Consider the following 26,019-nt stretch of genomic DNA (forward strand, 5'->3'; position numbering starts at 1 on the left):
ACATAAATAAATAAGTATCACCAAAAACTAAGCTAAGTCTCATCGATAATGAGTAAATTTTGTTAAGAATTATTTACAAGGAAATTATAGTTTTAATAAAAAAGAATTTCAAATCAAAACAGATTCAGATCAAATTTATCCAAAATAGCAAATATTCAAATGACAGAACAAAAAGTTATCGATTTTTGTTTTAAGTAAGAATATTATCCGAATATTAAAGGACAACCTGAACATTTAAGAATCTATGGATACATAACTGTGATATAGAACATAATGGTAAGCTGAAATTAAAGCAAATATGTTAAGTACTGTGTACTATATGTCGTTGATCAAACAGGACTAAAATGGCAACTTCGGTGTGGTATATGTAAGCGATGAGTTAAACAATATTTTTTTTCCAAATTGATAGATAAACTCTTTAAGAATGAAATTAGAACAAATTCTTTTTCCCAAATCGATAGATAAATTTATTCAGAATAACACCACAAAATTTCAGAAACTTACTAAACTTGCTTACGTTAAAGTAGGTGGGTCTGTCTATAAGATGGTGATCGACAATGTTATCTACAGTAAGTACAGGGTATAATGCGATGGCATTGAAACAAAGTGTTAGGAGTGGGCGCTGAAACGGATGTGCATAGCATTAGAACAGAGTAGAAAACTAGCAGACAGATAGAGAGAGATGTATATAAGAGAGAAAGAGATAGCAAGAGAGGGGAAACAAAGTCGCTGTGTCATCGTTGTCGCTGGCCCAGAGATGCGCACACAGAGATATGCAATATGGCTCCAAATGGGAGTAGCAATTACTAATTTCTTTAGTAAAGCTCATGAATCAGGGGAATTTAGTTGTAAAAATCGAAAATGTGTGGACGAGGATGTGGTGGACTCTCTCGGCGGAACAGTCCACACACACACACACACATAGACACACACACACACTCATACACTCACAATGATCGCAGGTCGAGTGCGCTCCATGGCTCCGATGGCTTCGATGCTTCGATGGCTGTCGGCGTGTCCAAGTGCCTGTCTATGTCTACTGAGGTATTGAGCCCCAGTGCGGCATCTACTCACAGATGCCTGAGCATAGATATCGAAATGCAATTAAGTATTTGCCAAGTCTGCAAATGGACGTAGCAGCCACAGCTTCAGAGCTGCAGAGCGCCACCAACAAAGCAAAAGGCGGCACGCATGGAAAAATGCGCTCGAGACAAAAGCGAACGTTGTTTGTCCAGCGGGAGTAGACTCTTGAGAGTCCAGCGCAAGCTTTGCATAACTTTGACGTCGCGTCGTCGTCGTCGTCGTCGGCGGCAATGTCCAACTCCAACTCCAACTCGAAGCCAATGTCGATGTCGATGTCGATGGCGGTGGTGGCGGCGGTGGCGATGACTTCGACGGCGCTGGCTGCTGTGCGCTTGGGGCTTGTCCATACTTACAAATTGGACTACACCTTCATTTTCACTTCAAGCCAAAGGCTGCGTTCTGCTTGCGACTCGCGACTCGCGACTTGACTTAGACCGACTCAATTTCTGCTGTTGATTCGTAATCCCCCCTCTCTCTCTCTCTCTTTTTCTCTGCTATTGCTGCTGAACCTGAACCAAGAGGTCAACGCTGCTGGCGCTGAGAACACACGCAAAGTGGGCGAACGCGTTGTTTGTTTGGGCAGCGATGATGTTGCCGCACTTTTGGTTTCACTTGACACGGCTGATAGAGGGAGGAGGTTGTCGGAGTTGAAGTTGGAGTTGGAGTTCGACTGATCAAGTGGAGAAGTGAAGTGTGTAGAGAGAGGACACTCTATACCTGGGCTGGGCTGTTGCTATCATTATGCTTCTTGATTGTCTTCTTTCTCTCTCTCTCTCTGTTTGCCTCCCATTCGCAGTGTTAAAGTTCAAGTTCAGAATCATTATTGTTCTTTGCGAGAGACTTTTAAGAGCTACGTTTTAACGAAACAACAACGGACAACAAAATGAGACTCTTATATATATGTATCTCGCAGTAATAAGCTACGCTTTAAGAAAATATAATTATAAGCACACTACTGGCTGCTCAAAAACACCTCACTTTGTGTCCGTTGTCTCCCATATTTATATATAATTTACGTAGAAGTGGTTATTCACCATTAACTTATAATATATTCTTGCTCAGCATCAACAGACGATTCGATATTGCCATGACTGCTTGTCCGTCCATCCGTCCGTCTGTCTGTCTGTCTGACTGTCTGTCCGCGAGTTAAAACACCAAGATATAAGGTGTAGAGTTCGCAAATTGGCGTGCGATATTTTTGAAATTTGCACGCAAGGCGAGTTTAGTTTTCGAATTTTGTTTATGGCTTATTTTATCTTATTGTGAACGAACTGTTTTGAGGTAAAACTTAAATATTTAAATGTTTAAAATGTTTGATATCTTCGTTTGCCACATATTTGGTATACCAATAGTTTATTAAAGTTTAGCAATATTTATATAGTCATGTATACGAAATATTTAACAATATGGGATTGAGCGTCTCCAAAATATTCAAATTGTGGCAGGCTGGAATACCAACATTAACATTAACAATTCGAAAGACAGTTTACATTACAATAAGTGCGAGAACACTCTAAAATGGATTTTTCTACCTCTAAAAAGTAAGAAGAGAAATGATTTTATTAAGTAGTGTAACTTATTACAAAGTGAAAACCAATATTTTTAGTAAATTATATAAATGAATGAAAGCAAACATTAAAATGAAAAAATTTATTAGAATTTTTAAAGAAATAGTGAAAATGTCGATGTATTAAAGTTTTTGAGTTTTGAATTTTAAAAATGTTTCATTTATTTTGTTAAAAAACTTTTGTTTCGTGTTGTGTTTCTTTAAAAATCAATTAATATTCCATATTTTCACCATAAAAATCAGCGGCTAGCAGGTATTTCATAGCTGAGCACACTTGGAATTTTACCTTGTTGCTTGTTGAGTGATAACTCAGCCGTTCTTCAAGATGTGGCCAATTTGTATAATTTAAAATAATTTCGCATAAATTAGCCACACACTATACAATTGCCATTTGGCAAATGCCACTGAAATTAGATGCCAAATTGCATTTGCCAAAGTTCTTTAATTGCACACATGTGTGTGTGTGTGAGTATTTCCCTCTCTCACTGTAGAAATGTTGTGGTTGTGTGCGTAGAGTTGTCTACACTGCGCGGGCAGCTACGAAGCGCTACAAATTTTATGTTTATTACACCTTAATAATGCGTGTTTACAAACAAATCACGTTCATGGCGCAATCAACGCGCTGCAATCGGCATCGACATCGACAGCAAACAGCAACAACAGCAACAACAGCGAACTGGCAAGGTAACAGAGCAACAGAGCAACAGCGACAGCGGCATCTGAAGGAACTTGGAGTTCTCTTTGGGTTCTTGCGGTGTCCAATGCTGACTAGTCAGCTTCCCATCAACGTCAGTCGCTGGGGCGAGCGCACGCATCCGCACTCAAATTATATGGTAAAGGATTTTTATTGGCAGCTTGCAGCGCTTTCTTGCCCCCTCTCCCACCCTACGTTCCCCTGCCACCCTACGTTCTCCTATCTGAACTGAGACGCCGTCGCCATTGATGTCTAGTCGGACAATTGCCTCTTGCTGTGTGCGTTCTCTATTGCGCTCTCTCTCTCTCTCTCTCTATCTCTCAGTGTGTCCCCTCCTTTTCCCTGTGTGCTTGTTAGAGTGAAAAGCTGTCCTGTCTGTGGTAAGTAAGCCAGTAAGGGGCAGTGGGGCAAGCTGTGAGCTCTGAGCTGTGGGTCCGCAACGAGACGCTCGTCGTTGTCCAGGTGCCATAATGGGCATGCATTTTCTAGACATTACAGTGCGCTCCTGCAGTTCGAGTTTTGGGTGGGTGCGTGTCTGCAGCAGCAGTGGGGCACAACCGAGACTTAAGTGGATACTCATTGGCTGCGCCTGCTTAGCGCACTTGTGTTTACTTGTGTGTGTGTGTGTGTGTGTGCGGCATGTCCTCGAGGCAGCATGCATTGTTTGTGTTGCAAGTACTCGTATTCAAATATGAATACTTGCATTATCGCGTTTGCTTAATCACAATCAACATATTTTTTCGTCTTCGTCTTCGTTTTCTTTTTTGTTTTTGTGCTGCAGGACACACCCAACTGTCGTTTGAGGGGGTGGATGAGGGGGAGGTGGACGTGGCAGAGTCTGGCGTAGCATAGTTGATGTGAAGTTAGTTCTCGCCACATCCGCTTTGCATTGGTATTCGCTCCACTCACTCACAAAACACTCACGACACTCACATGGCCAATTCGAATTCGTTCGCATGTGACAATGGCAAAAGGCGAATTAAATCGCGTATGCAGACAAACACCCTCATGTTGTCTACGATGTTGTTACTTTATTTCTGTTGCTCAGGTTAACGAGCATAACGCAAAACAAACTTGATTCGCTCTGCCCACTTCAAGCTGCCCCGCCCCTCTTGCTGTCCCCCTGTCAACCAACTTTGCTTACAGATTGAGATTCAGATTCAGATTCGGATTGGGATTCAGATACAGAGTCATTGGCTTTTTATTAATTGGCAATTATTCTTTTCACTGCCGCCTATTGTTGTTGGTGTTGTTTCTATTGCGCTGTCGTTGTCTTTCTTTTCTAATTTCTTATTTCTTATGGTTTATTGCGTTGTCGGCAATTCGAATTACGCGCAGCATACAAAACTCTTTTGTTCGCAGAGGGGGGAAACACATCCAACATATCTGTACCTGTATCTTTAACTATGACGGATGGCCTCCGCTATATTTGGAGCAAAAATAAAAAACTTTGATTTAATTTTAATAACACTTTCGCTGGCATGTGAAGTGCCCATTAATAAATATCAAGTACAAAGCAACAGATGATTTACTTAACTTAGTTAACCCAATAAATTTTTAACCAAAAACTTAACGAGGTCGCGACTAATGAGGTGAAAAGTCTAACAAGCGACTTAAGCAACAAAAAACACAATAAACAATAAATAATAAATAATACAAAACACAAAAAAAAACAACCAAATAAAAAAACACAAAATTGCAAATTACACGTGATTTGACTTTGAGACTTGTCTTTTTTATTTCGAATTGCAGTTCGACCCATTTGACAAGAAAACAAAAAAAATATTAAGTGTTTACCATAGGTTTATTCAACCGTCAAAAATGCCAGGAACTGCAGCTTAATCATTTTCCCCAGCCAAGTGACAATAAGCAATAAGCGATCCCCAACATCAGAGATCCCAGCAAACTAGCAACAACAACAACAACACATCAACCACAACCGCCGCGATGCCTGCCAAACTGTTACCACAACAAATGCACTTGCCAGGGTCAGGAACAGGGCCAGGAACAGGGACAGCGACAGCTAATGGCGGACCACGTGTCAGCTTCAATCGAGATGTTCATGTGAAGCGCATAGGTCAGTGTGTTGTGCTAAAGAACATAACCTCAAAATAACCACAACACACGCAAACAAACACGCATAAACATGCTCACATCAACTCACATGCTCATCTCATATTCGAAAGCTAACCTCAATAACTCGAAAACTGTTTCCTAGACTTTCTGGAATGACACTTAAATGAGTGACTAATTGAAGTTCTATATAGTAGCTTAACACTTTGCATTTAATATCATTAAAATGGTAACTTTTCTGCTTTCGTATTGTTTTCTATATTTTTTAGAGTATACAACGTTTGAAAGTGTTTCAGTATATTAAAAAACAATTGAGACTGTTGTTACTAGACAAAATTGAAAATTTTATATTTTGCATTTTTTGACCACTTCCATAAATTTATTATGAGCTTTAAACATGATTTATTTGTGTCAGATAACATTTGTTGAACTTTGTTTTATTGTTATATTTTTATTGTGTGAATAACTGGAAGAATAAACAAATGCGAATCTGCATTAACTTTTAAAGAGAAGAGCCAGCTTTAGACTAGCCAAGAATAAATACCCTTGTCTCTGCCATAAAAGTGCGCATCACAGATAAAATGTAGTACGAGTATAGAATGTATATATGTATGTACGTACGCTAATTTTGGTCGATCAATGTCGCTAACAACCCACGCTGACCCAACACATGATCAGCTGAATGACTACATAATTCAACTAGCTAATTAACTGGGCAGTCGCAGTCACAAGCGATTGTGCTGGGTTCTAAGATGGTCAGGCATCTTGGCAAGCGAATCACCTTCGTGTCGTTTCCAAAATGGTCGTGTTGCCCCGGGGACAACTGCAAAGCAACAGCAATGCGAACAGCACACAGCAAATGTCATTTGGCTGCACAGAGAGAACAAGTAGGAAAGCAGCAGTCGAATGTGCTCGACTTTGAAATACTTGTACATTGAAATGGCTTTTTAAGCCTGCTCAGGCTTGATAAATATTCCTTAGCATTAGTAAAGCTTACAATAATTACAAATATTTCATTTTTTTTACTATTAATTAACTGATTGAACACTTTATTAGACAACTAAATATTTGCAGGGTATATTTGTGAAGAGAAGAAAACAAAACTGTACAGGCCAACTGGGACTTATCAATTTTGGTAGTGAAATATTTGCAAGAACCTCTTTATTTCTCTACTTTTAATTATAATAACGTATAACGGCTTGCACGATATTGCCTCAATTGCATTCTTAAAAACTAAATTAATTGCGACATTTGCTTTTATTACATACATATTTATATGAATCTGATTATTGGTTTATTAACCCTCCATCATATATTTGATATATATTTGTATATGTAAGTCTATATAAAATGAAATGGATTTGAGTGAGAAAGTTAGATTAGAGTGTGCTCGATTAACATATCAAGTATTTTCTTTAGTTACTACAAGTAACTCAAAGTCGAGCACACTCGATTGTTACTTTCTCACTTGTTGCTCTCTGAGCATACAGCAATTGCATAATATTTGGCACTGCTTTGACGAGTGTCTGTTTTGATATATTGAATACAATCAAGAGAACTGTCGATTTGCAATTCCGCACACATGTGCAAGAGAGTGTTGATACGTAGTTTTGTGTGTTTTTATATATAATATTCTCTAGAAGTGTAAACAGAGCGAGTGAGAAGTGGGCGAGTAAGCCAGAACGAATGACAAAAGCAATGCTCGTAACAATGCCGCCTCAACAATAAAATGTAGTTTACCTTGAGAGCTTCAGAGCACACACACACACACACACACACACTAAGACACGCATACGCAGTCACATATAACTATTTTAAATAAGTAGATATATTTTATAAGGCATTACAAGCTCTAAAGTAGAGACAACACGGCCAAACAATCTGTTGCCGCGTCTGGCTGTTAAAAACTAAAGTATCACTTTGCACATCAGTCGATGGAGTCGCTAGGGGAGAGAGAGAGAGAGAGCGAGATAGAAGGGAGGTGGGAGCTGAAGGCAGAGGCAAAAACTCATCAGTGGCACTCGCATTAAATGTGTGTGCTGACCAAGCTGGAGCTGCTGCTGCTGCTGACTCTGAGTCTGGGACCGAGGCTGCTGCTGTCTGTTTGTCTCCAGAGTCGACTACATTATTATTGTTATGATTATGTCTGGCAGGAGCGACAGCATAAGCCACAACAACTACAACAACTACAGCAACAACAACGGCAACAAAAAGGGAAACAATCGCTAGTCACAGCGGCCACATTTAATTGCAGGGCAATGCGATTTATACCAAAGCCGGAATGGAATTTATGGCGACTGTCTGAAATGAAGAAATTAAAAATTGATTATGACAAAAGCGGCACAAATGTAAATTATTTAGCTGCCTTTAATAGATGCGTCTGTGCACGCTGGACTGCTGTAGCTCGTGCTCTTCCCCTTCCCCTACCCCCTTGCTCCGACCCAGGCATATGAGCATATGCCTGGCGTGCTTAGTAATTGGCATGCCACGTTCGTTGCCTCAGTCTTTTGTTTTGGACGACTTGAATTTCCTTTGCGATTCAGCTGCTCAAATTGATTTAAGCTGCATGCACATATGGCTTCAAGTTCTCAATTTTTTGTTGTTGTCGTATATAACGTTAATTAACTGTTGCTCAAAATCTAGTTGCCACTTTTTGTCAACTTTAAAATACTAACTGACGAGCTTAACGAGTAGAGCTCTAAATGAAAAATATCACGCTGTCTACTCAATAGCAAGAATTATGTTTATTTGTTCTTGATTAACCCTTCTATTTAAATATCATTAGCATTGCTAAAATATTCGCAAAAATTTCAGAAAAGCTTTGCTCTTAAAAATATCGCACGTTGTTTACTTTTCGACGCTCAACTCTAAAAAAGTTTAATTATGCAGGAATTCTTTACGGGTTACCATTTCCATTGGTGCCAATTTCCAACACTCGATCAAAGTCTACAATTTTGAGACAGACATCGTATTATATTTGTTTTTTGAAATACGCGAATCTTTCATTAAATTAAATAGACTGTGAAATAGCTCTAGTTGTGTTTGATGAGGTATTTAAATTTGATTTATTTCTTTAAAATAACTATAATGTCTTCAAGTCCTATCTTAAAACGGCCAAGGCGCCATCATTTAAAAAGTTTAACGATCATGTGTATGTATAATTTTATAAGTATGCATCATAATAGTGCTTTAAATGACTTCGTTGTTCACATGCAAATTGAGGCAATTATGTGAGAACACTCTGCTAAAATGATGATTTAATTTTGGTTCAAGATGCGCCACTCCAACATATGTTGCTATACTCGTAATATGCACATACTAACATGTTGTGTGAGTGTGTGTGTGTTTTTACAAAGAAATTGTTGCGCCTGCGGATCCATCGTTGAGTACACAACGTCTAATTTCAGCTAATTTTTTAGCCTTTATGAACGAGCTTCGCTTGATGGTCCGACTGAGTGTGAGAGTGAATATGAGTGCGAGTGTGAGTGTGAGTGTGAGTATGAGTATGAAATATGCGTTCAACTCAATGTGCTTTGTTTGGCTCGAGGGGCAACCTTGCGAAGCGACAAATTTGGCTAAAACGAGTTGCGCTGTAATAAAAATCAGCTGCAAAAAGCTTCTCAGCTGCCAGCTACTGTTGTTGTTGTTCTCGGCTTCGTCTCTGATGCAGCGATCGTCTTTGTGATGCATTTGCAAATTGGAAGGCGGACAAGTGTAGACAGAGAAGAGAGCAATATGAGATTGCTAGCTGCCTGTTTGCACTTTGCACAGTAGTTAATCGACAGCGAAAAGTCTTTTCAGCGTAGTTGTGATGCTTCGTTGCTAGAGAGTATTCACTGTACTTTATTTAATTGCAATCTACAGACATTAATTGACGCACAGCTGTCGCTGTCGCTGACGAGTTTATTCCTATTCTGGGTCTTGATGACATAATTCACATAATTTATGTATGAGCAAAGAGAATGTGTATCTCAGACGAGAGTTCAAGAGAGTTTGCCTAGCTAATGTGACTCTTTACAGTTACACTGACAGCCGACAATTGCCATCTGTGATTGCGTAATGTACACGTAAACATATTGTATATATGCAATTTGCACTCTGAAGACTGCGGCGTAAGAAAATGATGAGCGCAACTGTTTGCTCTGTTTGCTACTGTGTTTGAACTGTATCTTCAATGCATAATACGTATTTTAATGAGCTCTTATATATTTTAATTAATTAACTTAATTGTGTGGCAGCAAAAGCAACAAAATATACAACGAGCGTAAGCATCATTATGAAATTGCCTCGCCGTTTCCGACTCGTGCAATTTTTGCACCGTTCGCTTGCTGTGATTTTTAATTTGTGGCCAGCTTTGAATTTGATTAGCTTTTTAAGTGGCCGGCCATACCCTGTACCCAAATGGCCTAAACCCAAAATGAGGGTATGCCGTGTCATACGAAAATTAATTAAGTCACGTGCTGTGTCAGTTCAGCAAATTAGCGGAATTATTAATCAACATTTTAGTGTATACATAACTTTGATTGAATAACATTGTTTATTAACATAAATATATTTTCAATAGTTTATGTGGTATGTCAATATATTTTCAACATCCAAATTTAAATATCTAAATATGTTTACAGAATCTATTATCAGCGTTAAACCTAAAATATCCTAATTTTACTTAGCTTTGTGCTTAATATATTTTTTGATTATATTTAGGTAATGATTGCGATGGTTGTAATTGTATTATGTTTATGAATAAATAATAATTGTGAATGCACAATCAACAAATAAGAAAGCTACGAACAAGAGTGCTCGCTACCATTTCCAATAAAACCATATTCTAAAAATATTCCATGCCAATAAAACTCTAAAAGATACCGAACGTTGTATTTGGTATATCGATATTTTATTACTAAGACCCGATTTTTTCCCATACAGAATTATGATTCTTTAAATAACTTCTAAAATTTTTTCTAATTGAAATTTTTGAAATCATAAATACTGTAGTTATTATTGTATGATGTTCAGACGGACATAGCTATATCATTTGGCTGTTGACAATGATTAAGAATATTTCTAAGGGCACAAAGTTATAACACCTTTCTACTTTCCTTATAGCGGGTATACAAAGGGGAAAACTTGAGTATTCTTCAAAATTTTTAAATGCAAAGAGTAATATTTCATTTTGTTGAATGATTTTCATAACTACTTGCTATTACAAAAACACATCACATATTGTTATTAAAATAAATGAATGAAGAAAAGTGAATTATATCCAAATACTTACTTAAAAGTAATATAAGTAATTTTATTGAAAGTATTAAACAAATAGTTCGCTGCTAATAGCAATTCTTCAATATAAATTCAGCTAAATATAAATAGTTGAAAATAAATGCATGGTACTTGCAGAGTCGACTACTCTGCAGTTAAGTTAATGTGCTTACTTGCTGATGATGGCTTTGTTTGAGTTCCTCCTACTACGCAATTTTCACATGGAATTGCTTTGCTCGAATTTGTCAAACCTGATTGTTGTTGTTGTTGTGGCGACAGTGACGCAAGTGGCAGGGCAAAGCAAAAGGGGAGGGAACGACAACTAATTCAACGACGACGACGATGATCTCTGGGGCTGCCCGCGCACGCCATCGCCACCATTAAAATGCCATTTATGTTTTTTTTATTTGTTCATAATTTTATAATTTGCATATTCTGTTTTATAGTGCTTCATTGCGCCAACAAAAACAACAACAACAGCAACAACGGCAAGAAAAACTGTCAGCCCGGCCAAAAGAAACTTAATTAATAAGTAAGTCTCATTTTTGGCATCGCCTGCCCACCATTTCGCACTATTTTGCTTTTGTGACATTGGCGTAGGCAGCAGCAGCAGCTCAGCTTCAGCTTGGTTTCTCTCTTGCCCGTCGACCCCTTCCGCATGGCTGTTAACTGGCCGCTGCGGTGTTTTGCGTCGTTGTTGGCCAAGTATGTGCCTCAGTCAGGTTCTTTGCCTGGTTGGCATTGGGTGTTGTTGTCGCGGTCGCCAGTTATTAAATGTGTGTGTTTTTGAAGTGTGTTTAATAACAACAAGAGCTGTACGTACGTACATATAATGCTGGCAGCAAATGGAGTTGTCGATCAGCTCAAGCTCAATCAATTCAATAAAGTCAAGCAACTCGAATCGAATCAGCTCCCTCTGCTGCTTTGCTCAAGCACAACTCCGGAGTCCAGTTCAGATTCTCGCATTGAATTGCAAAGATTGCGTCATTTGTTTATCGAAAATGTGTATTGAAATGAGTCTGAGATTATTTTTAGCGAACTTTTGGCACTCGGCACTGGCACCGTCTAAAAGACTGTGTGTCTTTTGTGTGTTCCGTTTCTCTCGTTGTCTCCTTCGTTGTTGCTGTTGCTGTTTGCTCTCACTTAATGTGATGTTGACAGCTGCTGTGCGAAACAAGTTTGTCGCTTAAGTCTTTCGTTAAAGCCTCGACTAGCGCGAATGAACCGCGTCCATTCTTTAGCGAAAGTTTCTATTTGTATTTGTTTTGAAAGTCATTCGAGATCAGCTTAAGCATCGACACCAACAACAACAACAACAACAACAATCAACCACCCGAACGACAACTCAAGTGCATAGCAGCTATTTTAATTGGAGCCAGCGAGTAGCACGATTTTAAGGCAAATCCAGCGGCGCAGAGTGAAGGATCGAACATGTCAATACAACTGGCTTATTTACATACTTGTCACATTCGAGAGAGAGAGAGATAGAGAGAGACCCTTGGCTGCTTGGTTGCCCAGCTGCCTAGCTGCCTGGCATTTGCCAGCTTCAAGGACGCGTCGCGCTGCGGCATCGCTTTTGATGTGATTAGGAGGCTGGCCAAAGCAGCCTGGCAGCCTGGCACCCTGGGAACCCCTTTAGAACCTTCTCAACGATAAGAGCACGAGGGCATTCAATTATTTCAATTCTGGAATGAGTGCGCGGTCGTTTAGCATCGGAATTGCTGCTCGAGGTCCCCGCCTAGATAAAACTAAAAACCTCAAAGCCTCTGCCATGCCCAGGTCCAGGTTCAGGTCCATGCCTTCATTGCCTTCATACCCCTGCTCCCTCCCGTGTCCCATACTTAGATTCAGAGGCCTAGGCTCGGCCCAATGAAATCGAAAGTGCGCAGGTTAATTGAAATGCCCGAAAGGCGCGCCGCACTCTGTTGTGGCATGCCGCAGTCGCAGTCGCAGTCACAATCGGAGTCGCAGTCGCAGTCGCAGCGGAACGACCATGAGCCTCAAGATCTTTGGCACTGGCATGCCACTGCCCATTTGCCTTTCGCGTCTCTTTTGCAATGTCGATTTTGGCCCCCAGTCAGTTCATTAGTGCTGCTCGCTTGAACTTAGACCAGTAGTGGCCACAGAATGCGGGTGGACAAGGCAGAGAAGGGGGAATACGGGGATGCTGGGGGACAGCCCTAATAGACTTGACAGGTTGTGGGCGCTATTGATATGGAACATTTTGGCCTTGCGGTTGCTCTTAATGTGGCATCCACATGCGAATTTTTGGCTAGTCTGAACTGATAATCTACCGTGACTTGCCAGAGAAAGTTGATATCAGGAAATCGGCAGGGTTAATAGTACTTATTATATCAAGAGATTAAAATTGCGTGCAACACTCAAAGAACATTGGCAGAATTCTTGCTAATACGTTAATTCTTCGAAATGTAGTTTTACTTTTCTGAGACTTTCCGACTTTCATTGGAGAACTATAGAAAATGCAAATGGTTTTATATGAAGTTAACATATTTTATTACTCGTTTTTTCTTTCAAAGCTTTAGTCAACAATTTTACACCCACACCCAGCTACACATGATTCACTTTGTATTCCAGTAAATTGTGAGAATGAGTAACACATAATACGGCTGTAAACCAGGTACTCAACTTAACTTTCCTGGCTACTAGAGCAGCTGTTTATAATATATTTTTATTTTCATAATTATGGTTATTAGATCTGTCTATAATCACACTTTAATAAGATAATTATTTGGCAAAATTGTTGACGTACTCAAAATCAATTTTGAATACAATACAATAGTAACGCATCACTTAACATGTCGTGTGATGAATTAAATCGCATTTGGATGCATTAAAAGTGTTTTTGTTACTCAGTCACACGACTTTTCGAGTAATGTGCTATACTAATTGTGACAATAGTTTAATAAACAATCCTAAACGCATTTAATTACTCTCGAGCAAGTTTAGTGAGTATATAAAAATTCCTTTCACGAAATACCTGTTAAACAAAATCTAGTGCAGGGAGAAGCTGCCAATGGGCTGCGAACGAGAGCAGTTTGTAAACTTTTTTTGGAGCAGGCTGAAAAATTGGTTCAGATCAGATTAGATCAGTGTTATCGCAAGTACGCCGAAAAGAAATTGTGGTTGTTGTTGCACTTAGCTCAACCGAGAGACAGAGAGAGGGAGAGAGAGAGAGTGAGTCCCGAAGGCACTTTATGCTCATTGGAAGTCAATGGGGAAGCGTTCGAAGTCATTCGGCATGGGCATACAAATCATAGAGCCCGTTGGCCATGGTACGAATTCATTAAGTGGATCGATGATTAAATTAATGAATGCCTTTCAGCGCCTTTTGCGTGGTGTTGTTATTGTTGTGGTTGTTGTTGTTACTCTTGCTTTTGGGCTCTCAACAAGCGATTCGCAATCAATCATAGCTGCACTCGTAGAAACCAGAGCACAGAGCAGAGTCGAAGCGAAGTCAGAGTCAGAGTCAGTCCGGGTAGAAGACGAAGGCAGAGATCATTGTTAAGAGATCGCTGGGAATGCGGCAAGGCAAGAGCATTTACTGTTACTTGACATTGACTTCGGTTTCACTGGCAGCCGCGTGGCACAGGCGGCAACAACTGTCGCTTAGTTGCAATTTATGTTTTCCTGTTGCCTAAAAGCAGCCACCACCTTAAGCTAAGCACAGTGCAACAGCAACACAAACAGCAACAACATCACAATGTGATGGGCATGCGATGCTCCTCGAGGTAACCACAACCTCGCATGTTGACTGACAGCCGCGGCAACCCATCAAACCACATACACACGCATACGATATGCCAGTGTGTGTTGTGTGTGTGGTGCATAGCCACATTTTACCTTGACACATTTAGCTTGATAGTTGATCGCATATCATCATTTTGCCAAGCTGCAATCTCTGTTCGTAGTTCGCAGTTCGCAGGGGTAAAACAGGTAACCGGATAATCAGTGCTTCGATGGTGTGTTTGCTCTTGTTAAGCGCTTTATAAACAGTTACAATGATTTTAAAGAGATTTTTTATCGAAATTTGTTGTATTAAATGCTCAGCTCAACAGACAAATGGCAGCTATAAAATCAGCTAATGATTCTATCAGTAAAGTAGAAACAAAGTGAATAATTACAGGTCGATCGCAAAAGTGAGCTGTAAACATGGCAGCTAAGTAGTAAAATTTCTGAATGGTTTAGTAAAATCGCAGCTGAATATCTTATTTAAAAAGGTTGTCAGATGAATCGAAAAATATAACTATTATTTATAATTTTACTTACTTCTGAATAACTTGCAATCAATCTGTATCCGATTTGTAACATTATTGTTATAATTGACTTAATTAAAAACCATCTTACAAATAAACGATTTTTCATGTACGAAATTGAAAATTTGCTCACGTATAAAACTTTTGATATTTAATAAAAAAAGAATAGAAGTGCAAGTAAGAGACATATTAAATTTAAAAAATTTACAACTTCTTTAGAAAATGTATCATTCAAGTGTGATAAATGATGTGAGAAGTGTAATAAATAAAAATTTTTATGTTCTTTACAACTCAAATTTCATGTTTTTTTTTTCGATAGAACATAAAACACGGTTGTGAAAACTGTGTGTATAATTTAACATAACAATTCACAAATGATACTCCCATTTAAAGTTTCTAATAACATCTCTTGAGAAGAACAATCAGCACATCACAACATGTTGCTTTCACTAAGTGTTTCGATAGTTATTCGGGTCAATCAGGCAGCTTAAGCTTAAGCTTAGGCTTAGGCAACAACTTACATGCGGAGATAATGTCGCGGAATGGTATTTATGAATGTGTGTTGATTCTTAAGCTATTCTTAAGCTGCCCGTATGAATGGTGTTGCTTTAATGGATTGTGATAGCAATTTGACACACGCCACGCCCAGCTTGTCATTATTCATGCTATTCAAATAGCAAATATCGAATTAGTCAAAGACACCGATAGCTTTCATACCATATAGCCTGTCTTTGAGGTGGGCGTGGCGACAGCTCCAACTGAACAGCTGAAGATGTGGCTGCCGGCAGCAGTTGCCAGTGATTGCCTCCGTCTGTGTGTGTGTATGCTGCGACTCGTCAAGGTCAGTGCAATTTCCACGCATGTAAAACAAATGACTTAGGCAACAAACTTGCACGAGTGCCTGTCATTTGTATGCATGTTTGTTTGTGTGTGTATGTGTGTGAGTCTGCAGCATGTTCTATCGCTTAACAAGTGCTGAGTGTCAAGATGCGTAATCTCGTGCGTACTGTGTTGTTGTGATTGCTCCCGTTCGGGGCGCGCTAGTTGACTTGATGAGCCGCCAAGAGCCGCAGCAACAACATCAGTCTTAGCAGCAGCTTCAGCAATAACAACAGCTACAACAACAACTACAGAAACGAGAAACGCGCAAAATAACAAAAAACAAAGAGTTGAAATAGCTATCACAGAACACGCACGTTTCTGCCGCTGTTGTGGTGTTCAGCTGGTCAGCAATCTTGTTTTGTTCATGATGATCGCTTTGGTGTGCTGCTTGAGATAGAGCGGCACGTTTTTTGTTTTCGGCGTATTAAATAATAATGATTATGAACAAGTGAGGAAGTGGATGAAGCATCTTTATGGTCATCGAATGGAAGTCGGTCTCTGCTCGCCGCTCTGCCGGTCCAACAGCCAGCAGCCACCAGCTAGCAGCCAGCTATATTGCTTGCCAAGTAGCGCCTCGTTCTTCACATTGGCCCAAGAGGCACTTGAATGGCCATTAGCGCTTACAGCGCCCGATTACAGACTACTACACGTTCCATAGAACGCGAACGTGGGCTAATGCAAAATCCATTGTGAGCAACACAATGAAACAGACCAGCAGCATCTGGTCTGGGCTGATCCAGCTGCCTTATTTAGCGGCCAGCTGTTGCCAATTCACACTTTCAAGCGTCGGTTGAGTTTGTGGCAAAGATATTACATCATCGTTGGCTTTGGGTTCTAGGGTCAAGCGAGAGATGGCTAATGTGCTAATTGTCGTTACATGAATGCGAACTAGTTCTCTAATCTTTCTCTCTTTCTCGCTCTCTTTACAGCTAAGCGTGCCAACGAGCCGTCGGAATACGATTACGAGACGACAAATCTACAGCCCATCGCTGGCACATCACAAGGATATCATCAGCTGCCGCCGGATATTGATCCTGAGGACATACGCAAAGAAGCGGCACTAGTCATTGCTCAGGCAGGCCAGCATCAGAGCAAGGCAGCCAACGGCGATAATATACCCACATTTCGGGTCAAACAGAAGCGTCAAAGTGTGCCAAGTGATTCGCAGCGCTTTCATTCACTGCCAACGCGACGCAAGAAGGGCAAACCTGTGGCCCGCAGTGTTAGCGACGCAGCGGCAGCCAAGAAACCCACCAAGCGACCCTCGATCTTTGGACTGTTCAGTCGCAAGAGCGACACGAATGTCAATCAATTGGAGCGAGATCCACGCTTCGAAGACGGCGGCGGTCGACGTTTAGTGCGCAGCAAAAGTGATGTTGGCAGTGGCCACAAGGAGGCCAAGAGTAGAGTAAACGCCAAGAGGAGCGAACCCAATCCGAGTGCTGCTAGCAAGCCACAGTTGACGCCTATTATTGAGCAAGCGCAGCGAGAGGATTACTTTGAGCAGGACTACTTCAGAGAGCGCGAGCGACGCAAGTCAGACGCTGTTACCGTGCGCGAGAAGCATGAGAGCGAGCAGGGTCTGACTGACCTGCTCACTCGGAGCCGTTCCAAGGCGGAGCTTGACGGACCGCTGCTACAGCAATCGACTGGCCCCTCAACGGGTCCCTCAATATCCGCAGGCATACGGGATCGCATCGAAACGCTCAAGTCCAAGTCCAGCGAGAATATGCATAGCTCACAGCAGCCCGCGGAGCGTTTGCCCCTTACCAAAGGACGCACAGTCAATGGCCTGGTGAAACGTCTGTCCATGGAGCGATTCTCACCGCAGCCGGCCATCATTAATCAACCAGCCTTCTCCTACATCAGACCCAATGAGGGTATCACCTATGCTCAGCTCGATCATAGCGAAGAGCAACAGCGTGTCTCTGGCCGAGATTCACGCACTCCACAGCGGGACTTTGCGCCGGCCAGGCCGCCCAGAGCCACCGACAGACCGCTGCATAGTCCAGCTCAGGGCAGATATTCACCCATCCCGAATGGAGGAGGTGCAACAACTACACGACTTGGTAACTCCCATTCTCCTTCGCCCTGGCAGCAATTAAGTCCACGCAACCTGAGTGATGAGGATGAGGGACTGGGATTTGAGACCCGCAAAGTCTATTACGAGGACGAGAGTCCGCAACGCGAACGAGAACGCGAGCGAGAAGTGGAGCGACAACGGGAATTGGAGATGGAGAGGGAAAGGGAGCGCGATAGAGAGCGGCGTTCAGAGCCGCCAATTGTGCCGGTCATAAGAAGCGTCAGTCCTTCGCCCTACCTCGATGAGCTGGGCTACAGGCGGGCCCAGCTGGAGAACCGCATACTGACGCGTCGATTCGGTGAGGTTACCACTTTAGAGCGACATCATCAGCATCAACGACAAGAGCCAGAACGGATGCGCGAGTACTACAGCCCAGAGCGGGAGCGAGAACAGGACAGGGAAAGGGAGCAGGCTACAGAGGAACGCTACCAGCGCCATGCTGTGCAGCAGACCTATTCTCCGGGTCGCTCACACCCCGAAATGACCAATGGAGGCGGCACCACGCTGCCAAAGATGGAGAAGAGCTCGCGTTACCGCCATACTAAGTACTATGACGATGGTCATGGTGGCGTTAAGGAGACCTATGTGAGGGAGACACAGAATGATGGACAAGTACGCGAGTCACGGCATCGGGAGCGTCTCGGCTCTACGCCGCGTGATTATAATCCCGTGGAGTATCAGGAGCAAGAGCCGAAGAGCCTGGACTCTCAGCTGACTGGCACGGATCAGTACAGATCGTCACCAGAGTTGCGCAGTCAGGAACGCGGGCGACTCTCCCAGCAACAGGACTACTGGCAGAGCAGCTTGAAGCGCGACAAGCTGCAGCAGCGCAGTTTCGACAAAGGTGATTCGGGCATTGAGAATGATTTTCGCAAGGAGTCCTTTAACGGCGATCTAACCACAAGGTAAGTTTCTCAGATCTTCCTTTTATAGTACCCGCTAATTGAATACTTGCAGATGGCGCAAGCGCACTGCCCTGGATGACATGAGGGCCAGTGAATCCTTTTTGCGCAAGGAGCGTCGCGAGAGTGCCCAGCAACAACAGCAGCTGGAGCAGCAGCGTCGCCAACGTCGTGAGCACAGCTACGTTTACCGAGAGCGCTCCATTGACGACGGGTCCCACTTTGATCCGCACCTGGACAAGTATCCGGTGTCGACGAGCACGTTGCGGCGACGGGAGCAGCATGGCCAGCAGAAGCAGAACGAGGACTCGAGCACATTGAAACGCAACAAGAAGCTGGGTGGCTTCGAAAAGGTGAAACAGCTGTTTACAGGCTCGGCAACCGGCAGCCATGGCGGCAGCGGTCGCAGCAGCGCCAGCAATGTGTCTAGCAGTAAAAAGGATACGCAGTCCTCACGCCTCACCAATGGCAATAGCAGCACCTTAAGTCGACGCGACAAGGATAAAGTAAAGGAGAAGGAGCAGGAGCGGGAGAGGGAGAAGGAGAAGGATAAGACCAAGGAGCGCTACATGGTCCGGGAGGAGGAGATGCGTTCACGCTATCGCGAGCACCACGCACTAACCGAAGACACCTCACGCGAACCAAAGGTAAGCACACTTCCAGTCCCAGCTTAATGCCCAATTGATGGTAGTTCAGTGACCCCGACGCGTCCCCAGATCTACTCCAAGAGGTGGGTCAGCCCCCGTGCTTCAGCTTAGAGTCGCAGATTTTGGTCATGGGCCGCCCCTTATTAATTTCGTATTAATCAAGACTTGGGGCGATCTGTCTCTATCTCTCTCTCTCTATGTCTCTATGTCGCTTTGAGCATGGCATCGTCATCGCCCACAACTCTTGTTTGACCTGCGAATTTTGCAATTGTTAAACTCCCAATCTAAAGATAGAAAATATTCTAGCAGATACATATGTTAAATTCATAAATTTGAGATGTCTGATTCGATGTCCATAATCCTGATTAATTTTAGGGTCTTTGATACAGTTAATAATATTCACAGATCACTTAATTACTGATCGTACCGCTGAAAACTATAATTTTTTGTATACCACACATATTTGTAGAGTTCTTGTTTCTTTTGCTTTTTCCTCTGCTATTCAAGCAATTCTATTTGTGCGAATCTATTTCTAAGGCGCCTACTTCCTGCTCACTGCCACTCACAGTGGCCAAGTGGGCGTTCAGGCCGTGCCGAAAATGGTGCAGCAACAAGACGTCATGTCGTCATGTCGGTCTCGGCCACTTAGAGAAACGTCTCGGAGAGCGCGCTACGTCAAATCGAATCAGAGGAAATATGTTATCGAGTATGCTCGACTAAAAGATGTTCTGCAGATAAGAAATACAATTTGGAAGTTTAAGTAACTATCTTGGAATAATGGCTTCTGCTAATCTTGGCCCTCTTAGAAGGCATACACTGCAATTAAAATACGCATGGCGTATAGTTGTCGAGAAACAGTTTAGTCTGCTTTTTAGAATATAGGGATACAAGTTCACGTTTTGTTGTCTACGACATTACAGTCAATAACATTCTTAATCTCGTTGGAAAAAAAACAATTACAAGAGATATGATACTAGTGTAGCTTGGTAATGAAATTTTCTCTCATTATTAGTTATTTCAATATTACATATTTTCCCTTTCTGGTACATTTTATGGAACCATCTCTCTGGCTATATGCGCATACCCCAGTGCCCAATGAACTTGTTTGCAGGGTATTAGAATCAAGACCTTGCCGTCATAAAGAATGCTTGAAATAGTGTTTAAACAATAAAGCGACGGCGTTGGCCAAATAGAGTTGCAAATTCAAGTTGGAAACGATTCGGATTCAGCGCGGCAGCGATTCAACGAGGCAGCGACGAGGCGTCGAGGTTGAACGTTTAAGCTAGAACAAAAGCAGCAGGGAGCAGCGAGCAAAGGGGGAAAGAGCAACAAGCAACAAACGAAACCCACGCAACTAGCTGTCAGTGAGACAGTTTGTCAGTTTGTCAGACTGTTAGACTGTCAGTTTGTCAGTCTGTCAATGTGACAGCTTGTCTATTTGTTTGCTGTCTCTCTGTTTGTCTGCTCGAAAATTAGGAAAGCTGACAGCAAAAGAGGACAAACCCAAAACAAACAACGCGTTGCATTGCGTTGCCCGTTCAACGGGGCGTATGTGAAATTGATTAAAACACAGTGCACTGCGATTTTTTGGGCTACTGTGCCGAGGTGGCACAAAGCACGTTGCGCAATGCAAATGCAGCAGCAGCAGCGGCAGTAACTAATTTGCAATGCTTGAGCGGATTTGTAGGCTTACTCGCTGGGCTTGCTAACTTTGTTGGCTGAGACCTTGGCGGCAGCAAGAGGATGTGTGGCATCATCAGTCCGACAGCGGATTGTTCTAAGCGGATGTTGTTGCACCAACACACTCACACATACATAGATCACGCCTCAGTCTGTGGGTATAGGAGAATTAGCTGCTTTATGTTTACCTCACTGATTTCGCTGTGATTCCTTCGCAATTTGAAACAGAATTCCATCCTGCAGGAGCATTGTTCTCGACTGCAACTTGTGCGGGGGCGAGGCGTCAATTCGATTGTGGCTTATTGAAAGGTGTGTCCCAAGTGCGTGCGTGTGTGTGTTTGTGTTTGGACCGTTGTCAAAATGCTTTGCGTGCTGATCAAAGTTTGGAGCGGTCTTCTTGGTGTGGTAAACGATTTGGACAATATGCGGCCATTATTCATGCTCATGCCCGATGGCCATAAAAAAAATACAAGACGCCCGAAATCGCCCAATAAAATACAAATAAAAATAAAAATCGTAAAAAAAAATTGAACGAAATCAAGAGAAAAAACATCAAATGAAGCAAAAAGAAATGTTTCAAAGAAGCATAAAGTGCTTGGCATTCATTTGCGAAGATTCTACATGGCCAAAAAGCAAAAAGCCAAATGCGAGAAGCAAAATGCCAAAGCGAAAAACAGAGAGAACAAATTGTGTTGCGCCAATAATGTTGTTGGCTAATTTATGGCCGCTGCTTTGGCCATAAACTAAAACTTAAGGCGGCCCCAAAGCGGCGATATTTGAATATTTAATTATATTTGGTGGGTGCGTAATCGTCAAATTGTTTCCACTTTGGCATCGTTTTGTGGGGCCTGTTTGACATTCCATTTGCCAAGCTGCTGCTAGTGAGCGAAGGAGAACAAATACAAATACGAATACGAATACAAATCGAAATAGTTAAGATAAATACGTATACATTGAGGGCAGACTCACATTGGCATAGGCCAGCCTAATACGTACTCTAATATCAACCACAAGTGGGCCAAAGTCTCATTGGGCCCAAAAGCGAGCGAATTCTCGAACTCGCAGTCGCAGTCGTAGTCGCAATCGCATTCGCAAATGGCAAAAACAAGTTTGTTTGCAACGTTAGCTCAAATTGTTATTGTTGTTAGGTTGTTGCGCCCCCACAGAGCTACAGTCAGAGACTGAGACTGAGGTTGAGACTGAGGCTGAGGCTGACGCTAGGTTGTGCCACACAGCCACTCATTAGACAGGCATGAGTTGTGGCAAGGCTCGTGCAAAGGCCACCTGCCCCACATTGCTGGCGTCAACAAGCAACCTGTTGCTGTTGCTGCTGCCGTTGCCGTTGCCGCTGCCACTTGTGCAATGTTGTGCTTTTTGGCTGAACCTTTGACCCCTTTTAGCCAGCGACGTGAGCGAGACTAAACCAAATTCTCAATTTGCAATCACAACACAACAGACAATGGACATCTCAATGCGACGCCGGCTATCCACACCGAAAGCTAGTCCGCTGCTGCTCAAGCGCGGCGCCACAGACAAGGCATTGAAGAAGACCAAGGAAACTGCCACCTCGACGCCAGTCAAAGCCGAGAAGACCAGTTGGTTCAAGTCGCTGGATCGCCGTGCCAAGAGCAATCCCAAGGAGCAGGTAAGACATTACATAAATTTCAAATATCAATTGTTGATTTATTCTTTTTGCAGCTAAATGTGTCGGTCAATGGACACAGCGAGGCCACCTCGAGTCTGAAGCGCACCAAACGCAATGCTGTCGCTGCGCCAGCCAAGAACTTGCGCTTCTTTGGCGACACGGACTTGGACTCGAATCCGCCCACAATATCCAAGGCCACCAGCATGCCCAGGTGAGTTTTGCAAGCAACTCTGAATCGTCAAGCAATTGAATACATTTTATTTTAATGCACAGACGTCGCCCGCTGCTGGCGCATTCTAAGCACTCTCAGAGTGCTTACAACTTGGACCGCAGTCCGCCGCCACCGTCGCGTGACTATCGCCACAGTCTGTCGGGTCAGGTGGCGACCACAACGCGACAGCGTGCCAGCTCCATGCAGCACTTGGAGCCAGGAAGCGATGAGGTCGACTTCCGCAAGAGGCGCCACTACTCGCGATCGCGTGAGCTGCAGGACATCTCCGAGAGCGGTTCGGAGCCGGAGCCAGCGGAGCGACACAAGCGCGGGAATGCGCAGCGTGCCATGTCGCTGGAGCGTTCCGCGGATATGCCGCAACGCTTTGAGAATCGGCCGCTGCTGGGACCCCCAAAGCCAGCGCGCAGTGCGGATCGTCGTGGTCTGGTTGAGGGTGGCTTTGGAAAGTGAGTGAAAGCAAAAACTGTTTCGTTGAGGATTCAGCTAACTCTTTGATGCATTTACAGGGAACGGGAACGCTATCCGGCTGAGAGCTCGGGCACCGAGGGCGAGTCTAGCCTGCATAGTCAGCGGAGCGTGGTCTATCTGCATGCCACCACAGTGGGCGACATTCCACAGCCATACAATCTGCGTCGTCGCTCCATGTCGCGGGACGATGTGCGCCGGGGAGGAGGAGGAGCGACGCCAGGATCTGCCATGGGCAAGCCGCCGTTGCAGCCAATGACGCGCACCGTGTCGCGTTCAGTGTCTATGTTGGCGCCCTGGAAGCCCAAGCACATCAGCGAGGGCTACGAGATCAACTACTCCCAAGAGCAAAACAAGCGCGTGAGTACAAAATCCTTAATCCTTCAATATCATATTAATAACCTTGTGTTTTGTTAACCCTTAGATCTCCACGCTGCCACGGAAACCGCCACCGCATAATGGAGCCACCAGCGCCAGCACCTTGAGCAGAATCAATCGCAAGAACGAGGTGCCAACGAGGCGACAAAATGGTTACCACATTGATGAGCGTCCTCCTCCTTCCCGCTCGCTGTTGTCCACATCGAATTTACGCAGCACGAAGACAAAGTGAGGGACACGAGACAAAAGACAGATGGAGTGAGAGGGAAAGAGAGGGAAGAGGGGCTGGTGCTCTGCTGTTAATATTTAACTATTCCTAGTTGCTAATCGTAATCAATCCGAATCGAAACATATTTCTAATCAACGTAAATCCGCTGACACTTGAGCTGCAGTCTGACAATGGGCTGAGTGGGAATTCGGCCCAGCCAAAAGCGGTACTTAGTTTTATAGGGACTCTTAACCTTTGTTGCAATTCTCGTCATATTGTAAATGTGAAATGTACGTATTTTAATAAAATCACAACTCTTAACTTATCTACTTAGCTGTGTTGTCAACCTATTAGTTGGGTTTCGTTTCGTTTCGCCACTCAAACTCTAGCCGAGTTTCTGGACTCTCAAACTGTGGCTGAGTTGCTTAAAATTCAAACTGTAGCTGAGACACGAGTATGTGACTCGTTTTGTTACTCTTATACTATGTCCTTAAAACTTTTCAAGGCCTTGCTGAATAGTCATATTTTCAACTAAATTCGCTCTTATATGAGTGACAAGGAACAGACTTCAGTTAGATTGCAAATAAGCAACAAAGTTTTGAAAAAATATTCTCCAAAAAAAGTCATTAGATAGTGAAGAAGTTGAAGATCTAAATTTTTCGACCTATTTTTTTCTTAGTGTGGATACAATGCATCTCAGACTGTAGTTAAGCTGCATCACAGTACAATTCAAACTGGGTTTAACATTTTTGACGCATTTGTCGTTGAGTTGCACATTCAACGATTCTAAAACTGTAGTGAATGCACAAACCGAGCATCTAAAACTGACCGATGTCCAATTTTGTTTTTTCCAACACCATTTGTTTTATTGGCAAGGCAGACAACTCAAATGGCAGCGGCAGTGCCAAAATGCAGATACAACACAACAAAAACCAACAAATAAATGATTTCTTTACGCAACTAATAAATTATTTGCAGCTCTTGCGCCAGTCACCGAGTCTCGCCTTGGCCGCAGCTTCAGTTTTAGCCAATGCGTCGCAGGCGCGTCGCATCCCCGCCCTCTTCTTGGCCAAAAGAAACGCATTTCCGTTAGAAGCTTTCAACATGCTCCAACAAACGTTGCTCTCGACATCAACGCTGCATTTTCAAGGATAATTGCGAAAAATACAGATGCAGAGAAGTTTTGCTTTAAAACGCTTCGACTCCAGTTGAGGCAGCTGAGGAAGTAGCTGCGGCCGTGGTATTTCAAAGTTCAGCAATAAATTTATAACTCTGCTTCGGGCATTTGTTCTAGCACCCTTTCCGTCGTCCTCCCCCGCAAGCACCCGCTTGCAACACACTTTGAATTCGTAGACAGGAGTTGAAGTTAGGCGAAAATATGCAAAAAAAAGAGCGAAAAACGAAAAAGAAAAACTTGCAGAAACAACAACAAGAAAACAATAATGAAAAAAGAGTTAGAATACTTTCTTTGAGCTAAGAAGATTTATATGTATTCCACGCCTGACACATTCCCCCCACCCTTCATGTGCCCTTGCAGATAGCGGGGATAATAAGTAAATGGAATTTGTGTTAATTCCTTTGCAATTGAGCTTAATCAACACCTGCAACACGGAGGGGGAGGCGACTGCCACGCCCCATTGGCACCTACCCAGCGTTGACATAATACATATCCTTACACGCACAATGTCCCTTTTTATTGCTCCGGGAAGACAATCAGTCATCTCGCAGGTGCAGCTATTAATTAATTTCAGCCGTGACATGGGTGCAGCACCTGCAGCCAGCTCGAGTGTGTAACTAGGCCAGAGGGGGGTAAAGCGAAGGAGGGGGTGGGGTCAGAGGTCAGTGAGCATGGTATACAATTATCCTAAGTAATGGAATCCACGGCATGACACACTATAATATTGCATGGTGCAGCTCAATCAAGCGGATCAAGTGAACAGCATGCAA

General features: G+C 43.0%; 1 protein-coding gene across 1 annotated transcript in view; it reads left to right on the top strand.

Annotated features, from left to right (window-relative positions):
• Positions 1-24,397, top strand: part of LOC117567442 (zinc finger CCCH domain-containing protein 13) — a 33,957-nt gene extending 9,560 nt beyond the window's left edge. Inside the window, exons 2-9 of the mRNA XM_034247450.2 lie at positions 5,097-5,421; positions 16,762-18,820; positions 18,873-19,464; positions 22,601-22,789; positions 22,843-23,000; positions 23,063-23,467; positions 23,528-23,846; positions 23,911-24,397. Coding sequence (XP_034103341.1) covers positions 5,292-5,421; positions 16,762-18,820; positions 18,873-19,464; positions 22,601-22,789; positions 22,843-23,000; positions 23,063-23,467; positions 23,528-23,846; positions 23,911-24,096 — 4,038 coding nt within the window. The 5' untranslated portion in view covers positions 5,097-5,291 and the 3' untranslated portion in view covers positions 24,097-24,397. The remainder of the gene's footprint in view (positions 1-5,096; positions 5,422-16,761; positions 18,821-18,872; positions 19,465-22,600; positions 22,790-22,842; positions 23,001-23,062; positions 23,468-23,527; positions 23,847-23,910) is intronic.
• Positions 24,398-26,019: the final 1,622 nt, after the last annotated feature.

The sequence above is a fragment of the Drosophila albomicans genome, chromosome 3, assembly GCF_009650485.2.
Source record: "Drosophila albomicans strain 15112-1751.03 chromosome 3, ASM965048v2, whole genome shotgun sequence".
Lineage (NCBI taxonomy): Eukaryota > Metazoa > Arthropoda > Insecta > Diptera > Drosophilidae > Drosophila > Drosophila albomicans.